Source organism: Phytophthora infestans, genomic scaffold, assembly GCF_000142945.1.
Source record: "Phytophthora infestans T30-4 supercont1.141 genomic scaffold, whole genome shotgun sequence".
In the NCBI taxonomy this organism is placed as follows: Eukaryota; Oomycota; class Peronosporomycetes; order Peronosporales; family Peronosporaceae; genus Phytophthora; species Phytophthora infestans.
The window spans coordinates 179074-194190 of NW_003303618.1; the positions used below are offsets into that span (position 1 = coordinate 179074).

A 15117-nucleotide genomic window follows, 5' to 3' on the forward strand; every position below is an offset into this window, starting at 1 on the left:
TTTACGTAGTGAGTATGTGAGCAGCCGACGCGTTAACCAGGCACGCAAACAAATTCTAGCCAGCTCCAAACACATTTCAATAAAGATTAGACTTGGATCGTGCTGTGTTATTGCCCCTGTGAAATACTAGAACCCGTCGAACGGTAGCGTCGTCGTACAGCATTGCTGTGTGGGTAGGAAGCACAGTGAGAATTGCTAAATGAATGAAAGGCAGTGCGGCCACAAACTGCAGCAACAGTGTCCACTGATTCCATCGACGCCGTACAGCCAGCCAGCGTCCACCAAAATTGGCGGGAGTAGTTGCCGCCACTTTTTGCCTCTTTCATCTAATGAACTCCAAACGTAAATACTCCCATAAATATTAAGTGTCAGTGTCATGTCACTTTGAACTTACGTTTTGTCACTTTGATTTTACCTGTCGCCATTTTGAAGTTGAAAAGGTGTACTATATTAACACTACAGTAGATTGCAACTACGGTTTCGCGGTGACGAGCACGCGTTTCTAGCCTTAAAACAAACAACTGTGTCTTTTTCTTCAATAATAGCGATGGTAAAGCACAGTTGAAGTGCTGATTTGAACAAAACCAATTAAAAAAGAGTAAAGTCAAGAGTAAAGAGGAAGCTTAGTTTTGCTCAGTTTTGTCCGAAAGGAAAAACCGTTTGGGGGTATTGTGCTTCTGGTGCTTTAAGAATATGCTCACGTTTTTAAACGTAAATCTTAAAAAAAAAGGTTTGGTTTTACCACGTGCCCAGAAGCTAAGCTAATTTGACAAATTACGCCGAATTGTCAGATTCTAATATTTTGTGCTCTTTCCCATTTCTGGAAGGGGTAGGGACTTCTAAATTTTTGCAGTTTAAAATGAGCTATTATACGCGTGATGGTTAGGGGCTGGGATGAGGCGTACTCACCATAAAATGGAGTAGCTTTACGGGGGATTGACAAACACTTGTGCATCATAGAACCGAAACAAAACAGCTAAGAGCTTTAGTCCTGTCGGTAGTAAATCGAAGGCGTATTTGTAAAGAAAACTTTGCACTGTTAAGTAGTAGCGTCGCCACTCGTTTTCTGGTTGTTATCCCTCCTCTCAAGATGATTTCAATGTCAAAAAGTACTCAAAGTACTTGTTTAACGGCTCTTCTTTGCGTTTATTCCATTCAGCCCCAACATGCGCTTGGCGAACGTAGGGGAGCGATCCGAGGCAGCCCAAGTCTTCATCCTTGTGGTTACTTCTTCATCGGTTTTCCCAGGTTTGACGATCATTTCAAATTGGCTGAACATACGCCCTTCCGCTTTACTGTCAAATCTGTTGGTAAAGCGCACATACTTCCTGTACGCATCGGTACTTTCACGCCGAGCTGCATCGATGCCACTCAGCCCCAAGTCATTCCAGAACGTTTCTGTCTGCGTATCTTGTCGTCCATCTGAACACCCTCCTGCTTGTGTAGAAACTGCTGGTAGACTTTGTACTTGGGACTCGACTTCAAAGCAGCTTCTGGTACGTCCCTCAACCCAAGCTTCTGCTTGACGTAGTCATCGCTCTTTCCCGTCTCAGCCCAATACTTCGTTTTGGCCCATTTCTTGATGCTCGTCCCCATGGACTTGATCGAGGAAAACACCCCCCTCTCCTCCGTGTCAAAAGGGTCCGTTTCGGCCTTGTTCGTACCACGCAGTAGTCTTTCGTAGTAGTGAGGGGTGTTTAATCGCCCAGACTCTGCAGCCGTCATGAAGACCGTCACGAGAGGGACGAGATAAAGCGTCATGGACGAGAAATTTTGTTCACAGAGGCTGGATGTCTAACGAGCAGATTGCAAAGTGGTGACGTGCTGCACTCGAGGCCTGCTTGGTGCTGAATCAGCACTGCTGATAGCGTTCTGTAGTACTACGTAGTACTTGTACTGAAGTACTACATGTACAGTATGAAATACTGTAGTAGTTTTGGGGTATCCTCGTGTCTGGTTATTAGGATTTCTAATGGTGATGGGATGTCCGTCACTCCAGAAAAATACGCCGTGTAATCACGAAATCGTTAAGTAAAAACTGGCTCACGGAGCACGCGCTTTGATTCACTATAGCTTTTTAAGTTACAAATGTAATTTACCACCACGGAATCAATAGTGACGCCTTCTCAATCGATCAGACATACATGCGCCTAGACAGAACAGTGACTAACGCTACTGTACAGCTTCTACAGGTAAACGGAGGAGAGCATCGCACTGGACGAAGGACGAGGAGCTTGGCTGTCATCGAGGGGGCTGGGACTGGCGACGTACACGTTGCTGTCGTCGTTCCTTGTTGCTGTGTGGCCACCCACAACTGTCTCGTCCCAGTGCTGCGCGATAAACTGCGCGAGTACAACTTGGTCCATCACAGTCAAGACGTTGGCCACTCGCGAGAGCATCACGTCGCACACCATCACAAGTGGCATCGTAGGTGGCAGTACGCTCGCAGCACTGGACGCATCATCCCTCACAGCAACAGCCCACAGCGTGTGAGCCATCGCCAGCGTCACGCGAGAGCTCCCGCCACTGAAAGAGCTCAACAGCGACAGTAGCCACACCGCAAAGTAACTCGTTGAGCTCACCCTCACTTCATCAGACGTTGAAGTCTCCAGCAGCCACAAAACAAGAAGCGGTAGATACAGCGCACGAGCGTTTCGAGAGAGAGCTGCTGTCACAGCGGTGGCCAACTGCGCGGCGGATCGCGTCGTCGTGTTTGCTCGAGCGTAACATTGCATCGAGACCGGAGCGGTTAGAGCCACGCTGTCAGTAGTGAACGCGAACAGCAGTGCCGGAGCGAATGCCCTAATCGTCTTCAACCAAGGTAAACGTTGATGAGTGCTGGAGAGCAGCCTCAGTACAATTGGCAGCACCAGTGCAGCATGGAGGAGGAGTAAACTCAACACACCAACGACCAGAGACGACACGGGAGACGCCAACGAACGCCATTCCCGATGGTGAGCCACTACGTGTCCGAGCATGAGCGAGAAGAAACCCAGAGGCGCCAGATATCGCTCCATAGGACGCACTATCCACTCCAGCACAAGCTGCAGCTCCATCAAAATCCCAATGATGTAATGGCGAGCCTTGTGTGGGTCGGGAGTAGAAGCGCTTCCTACAGACTCGAACATCACAGCTTGAGCATCACGTCGTAAGCTCAGCATCCTCTTCCCACACACGTAGCCCAGCAAGAGACCGAAGACGACCAAACCACTCAGCGAGGCCAGTTCATCCAGCTCCACAGGCGTAAACTGCGACGCCACGTTGCTTGGCGCCAGCGCTGATAGCAACGAGAGCGTCACGTTTCCTCTTGAGCCTAGCGATGCAGGATAGTACGACACAGACGTCGGAGTGGCCAACATCGTCGTAACTTCTTGCAGTCCGAATACAGCGGGCCCGTTGTCGGGCGAGTCGACGGCAATCTCGTCGTACAGAGGCAGAGTCAGCGACGCATTGGAGCACGCAAACACGTCGTGACCCAGTCGCTGCAGGTACTCGCTGTCGCCAGCACACAACAGCCCCACTATTCCCTTTGGTAGCGATGTTGCTCCGATAGCATCAGACAGCGTCGAGCCTTCCGTGCTGGTCGTGCCGCTGTCTCCACGAAACCATCCAAAGCTGTGAGTCATCCACATCGCCACGACTCCTTCGAGAGCTGCCAAACCTGCGAGACCTAATGCGTATCCAAGCGACCGAAAGCTCAGCACAAGCGCGGCTTTATCTGCACAGCCCACCAGATCCGCTAGACCAGTAGATACGTAGCACAACAGCAGCACTGTAGTCACCGCAGTCCACACGCGAAGAAACAAACGTCCAGGCAGCAGCAGCCACCTCCCTCCAGTAGAAACCACCATCTCCCCATTGCTCGCTTGACCTTCACGAACTTCATTCGCCGATAGATTGAACACAGTAGCGCTAGGACTCACGACAGAAACCAGGATAGCACCCAGTGACAGCCCAAGCAATGCACACGTCGCCAGGATCAGCCACTGCCGCACCCACGCACGATCACTTTCCACAGTCTTTTCCTTCCGTTGTCCTACCGGTTTGTTCAGTCCCGGCACCTTGAACGGAAGCTCGTAGAAGCCATTGTGATCGTAGCCTCGTGGCAGCGCTGCTGGGGCTGTACACTGCGACTGAGGCGACGTCAATCCGGCGGTAGTACTCTGCTGTTGAGCATATCGACCAGGCAAGAAGCGGCGCAGAGTACTGGCCAGAGACGCAGATAAACTCTGCACACGTCCTGCTAGTGTGGATCTCTGAGCGTACGACACTTGCGACGCGTCGAACGGGGCATCGGCAGAGCGTTTAAAGCCGTTAAAGCCACTGCCAGCCTTCCACAAGAACCCAGTCGCAGTGCCAGCAAAAGCCACTGGCGATTTCCCCGGAGATCTCCCGATTCCCATGCCGTCACTTGCCCCAAATCCGCTCGAAGGCGTAAACGACGTGACGAAAGGCGACGAAGAGAGCGCAGGAGACTCGTTTGCCGACAGCCGCGGCAGTGAGGGTGTCAGCGAGAGGTTGCCAGCTCGACGTCCCACCGCTGCTCCATGCCTGCCCAATCCGTCGCCACCACCAGCAGTGTTCGTCTTCTTCTTCGCCAGTATTTTGGGCTTCTGGGCGTCTGCTGCTTGCGGACTAATGACGTAATGCAGAGGCCCCGAGACGTGGTCAGATGGCATGGATCGCGTCGCTGTAGTGCCCGTACTTGTGGTCCCAGTCGTCATCCCCATCGCTGCCTGCTTTGACGAATCTTCACGCTGCGGCACCGGACGCGCATCGTCCTCCAAATGCCACCCAGAGCGCTTGCCACCATGGCGCAAGTTCTTCAAATCGATGATCTTGGCCTCCGGCTTGCCGTCGAAATGACGCGACATCTTCTCCGCGTCGTCCACACATTGAATCACCGTCGTACGCGCGCGTGTCTTGCGGTTCGTCCAGCGATGCGGCTCCCGTTCGTCGATATCGTCCACACTTTTGTGATGCGTCTTCCGAAAGAACTCTTCCACTTTGCGTTGAGACGCGCGCTGCATCGTGCGGCTGTCACTCGTTGAGCGTTCCAACTTGACGCCGAAGAGATCGAACTTCAGCGCATCGTTGCGTTTCTCCAGCTTGGACTCTTCCCGGGACTGGCCGGGTCTGTAAGAGGAAGTGTCGTTGCTGTGTGAAGCCTCGAGACTGTTCGCCGAGCCTCGATAAACGCCAGTAAAGTCCAGACGATCAGCAGTGTCCGTGGAAGACGCCACAGACGAGCGAGTCAAAGACGACGGAGCAACAGGCGACGCTGCTGCTCCGCTCTTTGCTAAGAGCGAGGACGAGAGTGAGCCACGCCCTCGTGGCGCCAATTTGAGCTTGAGTGGAGGCTCAAGGGGCAGCAAAGCTCCACAAGCCACGTCACCCGCTTCTGTTTCTTCTGACCGAGTGTTTGTACGAGCGTCACGCGTCTTGATAGCAGCCAGAAGCGCTGCGGACGAGAAGCTTTGCGTACCGGTAGTAGCGGGAGATCTAGACGGCTTCACGTCGCGGCCTCGAGGAAGCATAAACGACCTGTAGAGAGCCTGCTGCGATCTGTTGGTCGGCTGTCGTCTTGGCGAACGCTTCCCCACTTGCTTCTGCAACTGAATACTTGTAGATCCTGCTGAGGGCGGAGATTTGACACCGTTGAAGGACACGAACGGGAGCTCGTCACTCGTAGCGGAAGACTGCGACACAGCTGATGAGGCCAGAGAGCTTCCCAGTATCGTATCATTCGCGCTGTTGCAGTCTCTGCCCACAGGGTAGAATCCATCCCGGTCCACCAGTTGACTGAAGCTGCGATCCAGTCCCGCTGCGACGTCTACTTGTACGAGGTCGCTGTAGCTTCGGTCCAGCGTCTCTGCGCCAATCTCCTCCTGCGATATGATGTCGCTACTGCGTCGTTCGTCCTGGTCACGAACGTCGTCTCCCAGGATGGCTACATTCAAGAACGAGTCGTCTCCTGAAGGCCTCGAGTCCAGCGATAACGAGCTCACGGACGAGAAACTCTGTTGGATATCGTCCACGAAGAAGTTCGCTTGGCTGTGGAACGACGCGAAGCTGTTGGACGAGTTCGACGAGGCCGAAGCGCGTTCTTCCACTGTACTGCTGAGTCGCTGTCTTTGTCGCTCGCTGTAGCCGGCAGAAGCACGTGGGGACTGTGAATCACTGGCTAGAGGCCCCAGCTCTTCATCGAAGGCATGCTTGCTCTCACTTAAGTCCAGTGCCGACACTCGCCACGATTCGCGCGATGCTGTCAGCCGACGCTGCGGAAAACACTCGTGCGACGACGTTGTGGAAGACGCAGCACTAGACTTGCGAGAGAGAGGCGGCTCGATCGAGGCCTCTGTGCTGGGAAAGACTTCAGCTGGTGACGCTGAGGTCGCACTATCGACAGCACGCTCACTTGCCTCGCTCTCGTCTTGCTCTCCAGCTAAAGTCTGTACGGCACCACTACCGCCGTTGGGCTGTTCCGAGGTGCCAAGCTCAGGCGGGGCATTGGACGCGCAGCTGTCCGTGAGTACACTACAGAAGCTGTCGTCCTCTGTAGCAGCACTGTCAGCTTCCACTTGGTGCAGCCTGAACGAGGAATCAGCCAAACCTCCACAATCGAATGCAACAGCGTCACTAGGTCGGATGAAGCTCGACGCACTGGGACTCAGGAACGAAGGCTCGTCGTCCTCCTCCCCTTCGAATACGTTTGCTTCCGTCGGACTTGGTCGGTACTCGAGGCTTCTCTCTTCGGTCGTCGACGTGCTTGCCTTTACTGCGTGAGTGTAGCCGAATACGATCTCCGGGCCATCTTCTTCGTCCGGCAAGGTTGGTCGATACACGACGTCGTCAGCAGTACCGTCAGCCAATGTCGCATGGTCGTTGTCTGCTAGACTTGGTCGAGACTCGACACTGTGGGCGACTGTAGCGACGTCAATGCTCCCAGTCTGGTCGCTACTAAAGAGAGGTGGACGATGCACGACAGTCACATGAGCTTTCTCCGCATCAGAGCGGCCGGCGTGTCGGTCCTTCGGCGTCCGATCGTCACCTGCAACACTTGGACGGTACACGAAACTGGCATCTACGAAGCTTGAGTCAACGCGCTTCAGCGCTTCACTCGGACTCTCGTCGTCATCCGGCAGACTCGGACGGTACACGAAGCTATTATCTGCAAAGCTGTCTCCTCCAGTAGTAAAGCTGTGCTCGTCCGAGAAACTAGGTCGAGGCTCGTCAAAGAAACTGTCGCCCGCGTCACCAAAGCTCGGCGGTCGGGACGCCAGACTGTCGTGAGGCCCACTAGCATTACGCGTGACGACATCAGCGTCAGCGTCGACGAAGCTGTCGACGTCACTAGGACGATCCTCTGTGCCCGTAGTCTCTGTCTTCGTCGCCTCCTCCACCAACCTCCTAGGCCCCAGCAAGGCCTCGTCCTCTCGAGCATCAAACGCGCCTGGCTTGGCCCACGTGAGGCGGAAGCGGTTGCCGCTCTCGTCTGCCATCTTCAGTGTGTCCACATACGTTCGGTCGTCTGCCTGTTGCTGCATTCTCAGCAGCGCGCGTGTATCCGCGTCGTCCTCGTCTTCCTCGTCACTACTGTCCGACACGAAGTCTGCAAAGGCGCTTTCCGTCCCCCGAGCGCTCGTCTTTCTCTTGGGCGACTGAGGGTCCGAGTCTCGAGGCTCTTTCTCCTCCTTGACGTCCAATTGGCCACCCACCACTCGACTGGCTCGCTCCACGAGCGCCACGAGGTCCAACACGTCGGTCATTGAGACCTTGGAGGCTGCAGCCGCCGGGTCCGCCTTAAAGGGGGCATCACTGTACGCGCTTTCGTCTGCCTGCTCCTGCATCCGAAGCAGCGCACGCGTGTGCGCGTCATCCGCTTCCTCGTCGTCGCTATCGTCCGACAAGAAGGCAGCGAACGCGCTCTCCGTCTCCCGACCGCTCTGGCGGCAGGACTCGCGAGTCGGAGGTCGAATCTCCGCCATAAGCGTGTAGAGGAAAGAAGTGCGGACACAGCTACATTTACTACTATTCACAAGCAGCCCAGAGCCCCGTCATTTAGGGAAAGGATGACGTGTGGGATGTTCTGGGCGTGGCATCTGGCGGATGCAGGCTTCAATAACTAGAAATGCGCCACACATGAGATACACTTAAATTCAGTCTGAACATTTTCTTAAAAAGATATTTGTGGTGGGGGTCCATCAGATCTGATGAGAAGAATTGTCGCCACAGGGTTGGAGCCCTCGGTCGAAAGATGGTGTTGTTTGAAAATCTTCACACGGACCACGGATCATACAAATACGTATACCGGTAGCTATCCAGCTGTGTACTACAACGCTAAAACTGAAGTGCTAAGGAACCTGTGGACTGCCCAACTGAGCTTTCCCCCCCCACCATTCAAATGTCAATGTCGTACGTGGTGTGGTCACACAATGTTTTGTGGCACTTAATGTGATCACACGTTTCAGAATAAAATCTTTCTAAAATCTAGATTATAACAGTACGCCCTAGATAATGCCGGTATCATACCGGTATTTAGAGCATTCACAGGATGAGCTAATTTGTACTCGACATCCCTTGCAGGGCCCCCGAAAAAAAAATTGACGACACAGTAGTTTCAATAAATAAGCAGACATTATTTATGTTGTCACCCTAAACTAGGCTCGTGCATAATTTATGGTGGCTGCATAGTACATACGGTAATTTATGCTACAGTTTCCTGAAGTTATCTGCAGCAGTCAACGAACCAGTCGTTTTGTTGCCGAATCGGCTGATCTCAGCAGACTCAATTTCTTTTCTCTCACTTCCCACTTTAGAAATGATTCTCTTCCTGCGCGAAAATGCTGGTTACTGGGACGCACAAACACTTGACACAGCAACTCGAGCGTAGATACCTGTTATTGATTCAATAAACCTTGGTTATTGCAGCAGTAACTCAATTATTTATTGGTCTTCTAGCTAAAGCATCATAACGTATTGCCAACATACAAGCTAGCTTCGCGATAATTTATCGTGAAGATGCTACTACGATAAATAACAATATCATTTTCGGACCCCCTGATCCCTTGATGATGCACGTTTTCGAGCATGTGGTCATACTGCGACGAGAAATCTTGCAGTCATGTTTCATTTTACTCGTAACTTCTCACAGATCAAAGCGTGAGTCTTTTCCTGATCTGGCCTTCTTCATGTACCTCGGATTGACGATCGTTTTCATTCTACTCGTTACCACGAGTACGTATGGAGCAGCCTCCATAGGAAACAGTCAGACGTCGAGTACTCCCTGCTGCGACAAAAGGCTACTGTCGTCTTTCAAGCCTGTGGTGTCGCAGTCAAGTGGCAACGAAGAGAGAATAAATAATCCTATCAAGACGATGGAAATCAGGTCCTGGTTCATGAACGGCAAGACCCAAGACTTCGTCGAGAATTCGTTAAAGCTAAAGGGGCTGTCAGGTGAGGCAAAGAGAGCCCATCCCAACTACAAGTACTACCAGAAATTCTTGTACGACGTCGAAGGCCGACAGCTTGATCAATTGTATCGTCGGGGCATTCCAATGGAGACGCTTTGGAAACGATTGAGACTGGAAAATGTCCGGTTGAAGGAGCTGGATAAAAATAATGGGTTTCGGATCTTCGTTCGCTTTATGGAGAGATATGATGAATCAAATTTCGTGTCGATGCAACGAGGCGTCATGAAGCACGTATGGACGGCCTACCAGCATTTACCCGAAGGACACAAGTACGCGGCTGCCATCGTGTGGGGCAGAGCCGGAAGACCCCGAAAGTACGTCAAACTAGCGTTACGTATGGATACTTCCGCCAATAGAAACCAGTTTTACCAGAAATTCCTACAAGTGTCAGGGAAAAAGGACGGATAAGCTTTAGTAAAAAGGCTCTCCTACAATGCTTTAAAGGACGACTTGAGCATTATGCTCGAATTTTATATCGTTTGGTGACCCTCCTTCGAAGTGAGTACATAATGATTGCGTTTGGTAATTTAAAAAGGTAAGGTTACAGCTGGATCATGAGCTCGCAAAATCTTATCTCGTTTTTGCCAAATTGCCTGCCTGGCAGACAATCCTCTTCGGGGTGGTATCCCAATCGTGATACCTTCTAGTTAAGGAGACTAGGGGGGGGGTGCTAGCCTCCAGATTGTACTTAGTGATACAGAATTGACGATTATTATTAGCTAGTGGTCCAGGACCGGACCACTGGTCCTATGGTAAGCTTCACCCGAACATTGTCCAGCAAAGACATTAGCTTTTTCCGGCTCCGTTTGTACCCAACTCAGTGGATTCGTCGACGACTACCTTCCCTTCTGGCATGTTTAGCAGCTCTTCGATGGACGTCACGCTTATTGTGTGCAAGCGCGGCATCATCGTGATGGTGTCCAGGACCGTGTCCTCCACTTTCAAATTCACAACTACGTTATGGTAGTCCGAAGACCCGAGTGCTTCCAGCAGTTCACAAACCAGGTGCGGGTATGTAATAAAATTCTAGAGCTCCACGCTCTATATAAGTAAGGGCTTGACGCACGCTAACTGTAACGGGGTACGTAGCACTAAGTGTACCCTGGTTACATGAAGTGTGACACTTCACACTTCAGGAGTATGACACGTCATACTCCGGGATATTTGGTACAAGGTACCAAGGTCATTCAAAACCAACCATTGGTTAAATGACATTGCATTTCTATAGGTAACTGATAGTTTGTATTAACCACAAACTTAACCTACCTATAAATATACTCAGTTTACAATCTACCTTATTTAGGTCACTTCGCTCTCTTTAATTAAAGAGGGGACCTGTGAACTGCCGTTCACTGAGAGTTTGTATACTCTCGGAAGATAACTTCCTCTAGCGCAAGGTGCTGTGTGACCCCGTCACACTTGGTAGCACTTGTAGTCAATCCACGCCATCGCGGGTAGACTACCTGAACCTCCGAAGTTCGTTGCCATGGATAGGAACGACTTCTCCCATATGAACGACTCTCAGTTCGAGTCGGTTCGGAAGATGGCAGGCATCTTCGGGATGGAGGCCCTGCAGAGCCTGGTGGTATCAACACCGGCTGAGCAGCTCGAGCGCGTCAATGCATTCGACGCGTACGAGCAGGGCCTCATCGCGCATGTGCGGGAGAACCTGCAGGCTCCGGCGGCGGGAGCAAACCCGCCTCACCCGAAGCCAATACGGCTGAAGGTAAAGCCGTATGAAGGGAAGGAAGGCGAGAACCTTCACTTCTGGGTCCGAGAAGTAGAGCTCGCGATGGACGCGGCTCTGATCTCGACCGAGCAACTGCGTGTTGCTTTTGCACTCTCCAACCTTAGCGGTCGTGCTAAGAGTTGGGTGTACACTCGGGAAGCGACATCCCCTGGATGTTTCACATCCTGGGCTCAGCTGTGCGAACAGCTCCGAGCCGCGTTCCTCCCGGCGAACTACGAGTACCGCCAGCGTTCGCGCTTCCTCGCGTGTAAACAAGGAAGACGCGAACTGCACGAGTATGTGCAAGAGATACGGGAGCTCACGGCGTCCCTAGTGGGAAACCCACTCAATGAACACATCAAGATGACTGTGTTCATGGACGGCCTTCGAGTGGGCCCCGCACGCACTCAGCTGTTCCGGGTGCAGGCAAACACCCTTGAAGAGGCGATTCAAGTGGCTCTTCAAGAAGAATACAGCCATCGCCAGGCGCGTACGCCGGCCTCAGCGTGGCCTGGGAGTTCCTTGTCGGCTCCCGGTCGAACAAGCCCCAACGGACCAGTTCCCATGGAACTCGGGTCCGCCGAACAGCGTGACATCCGCTGCTTCGGCTGTGGGAAGATGGGCCACTTCAAGCGCGACTGTCCCGCGGAAAGACTCCGCAGACGGTCCTTCCCCAAGCCCGTCCTCAAGGGTCGCTGGCAGAAGCCAGGATCCCGGGGACAGGGGAACGCAGGGAACCAGTAGGGGCGGGGCGCCCTACTGGGGAAGAACTAAGTCTTCGTGATGGGTACGCGGGTGGCGCGTACCACGGGGACTTAGCCCCTGAGAGTCTTCGCACTCTCGAATCGGCGAAGAGCAGCGGCGGGGTTGCTCGTAGTACACGGATGTGTACGGGGGTACGATCACCCCTTTAGAATCTTGATTGACTCTGGGGCGTCGAAGAATTTCGCACGCCGCCAGACGGTTGCTCGTAACAGCAACAAGTTGTCCGAAGCTTTGCGAGAAAGCAAGGGCAACGGGACGGTGTCAGTGCGACTGGCCGACGGGAAAGGTCGTCACTGTCCCCAACGTCCAAGTGGATCTGGCTGTCAGTTTGAAGACTTTGACAGCCTCGAACAGTTCACTGTTCTCGATATGGATCCATATGATATGATCCTGGGCATGCCCTGGCTTGAGAAGCACGAGCCCTGGATCGACTGGCGAGGCAAGGCAATCGGTGCCAGCCGCCCTGCGCAGTCCGACAGAGCATTGGTGAGTCATGTTCCCACCTCTGTCAGGACCCGGGGCGCCCGCGAGGGCTGCCAGGGTACCAAAGCATTCGGCAGATACTTGGGAGTCGTCGACGTATATGACGACTCCGAGGATGTTTTGATGGTGGCCGCGCCCAGAAGAGGCGCCGGCCAAGTGGGTAACTTAGGTCCACAGGCGGGTAACTTAGTTCCGCAGACAGCTGCAGCTGTCATGAACACTGAGAACAGCGTGTTCAGAGTGGGTAACAGAGTTCCACTCACGGTCGCCCAGACCATAACTGAAGAGGAAGACGTCGGATACGCTTCCTGTGTGGGTAACACAGTGCCACACGCGGTCGCCCAGACCTTAACTGAAGAGGAAGGCGTTGAACACGCTTCCTGTGTGGGTACAACAGTACCACACGAGGCCACGAGTGCCTCGGATGTCGTAGCGACGACATCCCTAGACGTGGGCAGCAAAGCTCCCCGTCACAGAAGCCGTCGGCAAAGACGCCGCCGCCGCCTCAAGTCGGATCCGAACTTCGTTCCGATCGACGTCGCTTCAAGCGACTCGGAGTCCAGGGCCCGGGCTCCTCCGACAAGGCCGGTGGAAGAGTGCTATCACATCTTCGATAGCGAGACGGGTTTACCCGTCAAGGCATCTGGTGTCCACTTGGAACAGTTGCCAGAGGTTGCAGAGATACTGAACCTCGAGGAAATGACGGCTGAGTCTTTCCTGGCCAACCTCAAGGCTGGAGAGATCGCTGAGATGGTACTCATAAGACCTGAGACCACTCAGGAGGAGCTGAACTCCTCCTCTGTCTTGGACGAGAACGTCCTGGAAGACATGAACAAGCAGCGTCAGGCGCGCTTGGGTTCTGAGATTCTCAAGAACCCCAAGGATCCGGTGTATCCTTTGGTGACGGAGTATGCGGACGTGATGAATAAACACCCACCGACCCAACTCCCACCGGATCGAGGCGTACGGCACGAGATTGATCTCGTGCCCGGCACAAAGTATTGTGTCACGAGGCAATGGCCTCTCCCGCGCGAACAGTGCGAGGTCATTGATGCCTTCTTCGCCGCGAAAGCGAAGGCAGGCATGGTGCGGGAGTCGAAATCCCCGCACTCGACGCCGACTTTCTGCGTTCGTAAGCCGAACGGAAAGTGGCGTCTGGTTCACGCTTATAACAAGCTGAACAACGCAACGGTGCCGGCCCAAACACCGATCCCACGAAAGGATGTGTTGTTGAACAACATGGCCGGGAGCGTACTGTACAGTGCGCTGGATTTGGTAGACGGATACTACCAAATCCTGATGCGAGAGAGTGACATCCCGCTCACCGCGGTAAGCACTCCAAGCGGCATGCTTTGGGAGTGACTCGTCATGCCGCAGGGCTTGTCTAACGCCCCGGCGACGTTCAATCGCCTGGTGACGCAATTGTTCCGCCCTTTGCGTACCTTCGTACAGACGTACTTCGACGACATTTTCGTCCATAGCCGTGCCGAGGGAGGCAAGACGGCCATGGAGGTGCATCTAGGACACCTCCGTCGAGTGTTGGACGTGATGCGAGCGAACAAGCTCTACGCCAACATCGACAAGTGCGTTTTCGCGTCACCAGAGATCAAAGTTCTCGGTTGCTTCGTAAGCAACGTGGGCGTTCGGGCTGACCCAGACAAGGTCAAGGCCATAGCAGCATGGCCGACGCCCCGATCCCAGAAGGATCTTCGAAAGTGGTTGGGTTTGGCCAACTACCTTCACAAGTACAGCGCTGGGTACGCGGGCTTCGCTAAGCCTTTGTCGAGCCTCCTTCAGAAGGACGTCGACTGGCGCTGGGAGCAAGAGCACCAGGATGCTTTTGACAGCATCAAGGCCAGTCTCCAAGAGGCCCCTGTCCTGGCTCTGCCGGACGAGACGAAGCCGTTTAGCGTCGTCTGCGATGCCTCCGATTACGCCATCGGGTGTGCATTGCTGCAGGACGACACGGCTGGACAGGAACGAGTCATCTCATTCCAGTCCAGGCAGCTCAAAGCCGCCGAGCGGAACTACCCTGTCCATGACAAGGAGCTCCTGGCAATGAAATATGCCCTTGTGAAGTTCCGTGTTCACCTTCTGGGCTCTACGCCCTTTGTGATCTACACAGACCACGCGTCCTTGAGGACGGCGACTAACTCGCCTCACCTCTCCCAACGGATGGCGAGGTGGCTGTCCTTCTTCGCGGAATATAACTTCCGCGTCGAGTACAAGCCGGGCAAGCTCAACGTGCTTGCGGACGCCCTCTCTAGGCGTCCCGACTATGAGTTGGCCCACATCACGCGGGTGACAACGGATCTATATGATCGGATACGCATGGCGTATCGGGACGATGAGGCTGTCGCGCCTATCGTCAAGTTCCTTAAGGCCGGAACGAGCGCGAAGTCCGACTGGCTCTCGTCGCGACAGCGCTCACGGCTCCACCGATATGAGTTGAAGGAGGGCCTCCTCTATTATCGGGTAGAGCCCACTGATCCTCCACGGGTGGTTGTACCCAACGACGAGGATCTGAAGTTCGACATCCTCGCGGAGGCGCATGACGCGCCCTCCAGCGGCCACTTGGGCCGCGAGAAGACCTTTCTGTCGGTCTCTCAGTCCTTCTGGTGGACCCCACATGTAGCAAGTGGGTCGCCCGGTACGTCAAGACATGTG

The 15117-nt window shown here is 53.7% G+C and overlaps 3 protein-coding genes across 3 annotated transcripts; 1 reads left to right on the forward strand and 2 right to left on the reverse strand.

Moving 5' to 3' along the window:
• Positions 1 to 1371: 1371 nt before the first annotated feature.
• Positions 1372 to 1761, reverse strand: PITG_19996 (secreted RxLR effector peptide protein, putative; the record flags this gene model as incomplete). The annotated part of the gene is made up of 1 exon (XM_002895675.1): positions 1372 to 1761. One exon carries the CDS (start codon positions 1759 to 1761, stop codon positions 1372 to 1374), a length of 390 nt encoding a protein of 129 aa, XP_002895721.1.
• A 425-nt stretch (positions 1762 to 2186) lies between these two features.
• Positions 2187 to 5030, reverse strand: PITG_19997 (uncharacterized protein; the record flags this gene model as incomplete). The annotated part of the gene is made up of 2 exons (XM_002895676.1): positions 2187 to 2810; positions 2859 to 5030. 2 exons carry the CDS (start codon positions 5028 to 5030, stop codon positions 2187 to 2189), a joined length of 2796 nt encoding a protein of 931 aa, XP_002895722.1.
• Positions 5031 to 9191: 4161 nt separating this feature from the next.
• PITG_19998 (secreted RxLR effector peptide protein, putative) lies at positions 9192 to 9881 on the forward strand (the record flags this gene model as incomplete). The annotated part of the gene is made up of 1 exon (XM_002895677.1): positions 9192 to 9881. One exon carries the CDS (start codon positions 9192 to 9194, stop codon positions 9879 to 9881), a length of 690 nt encoding a protein of 229 aa, XP_002895723.1.
• Positions 9882 to 15117: the final 5236 nt, after the last annotated feature.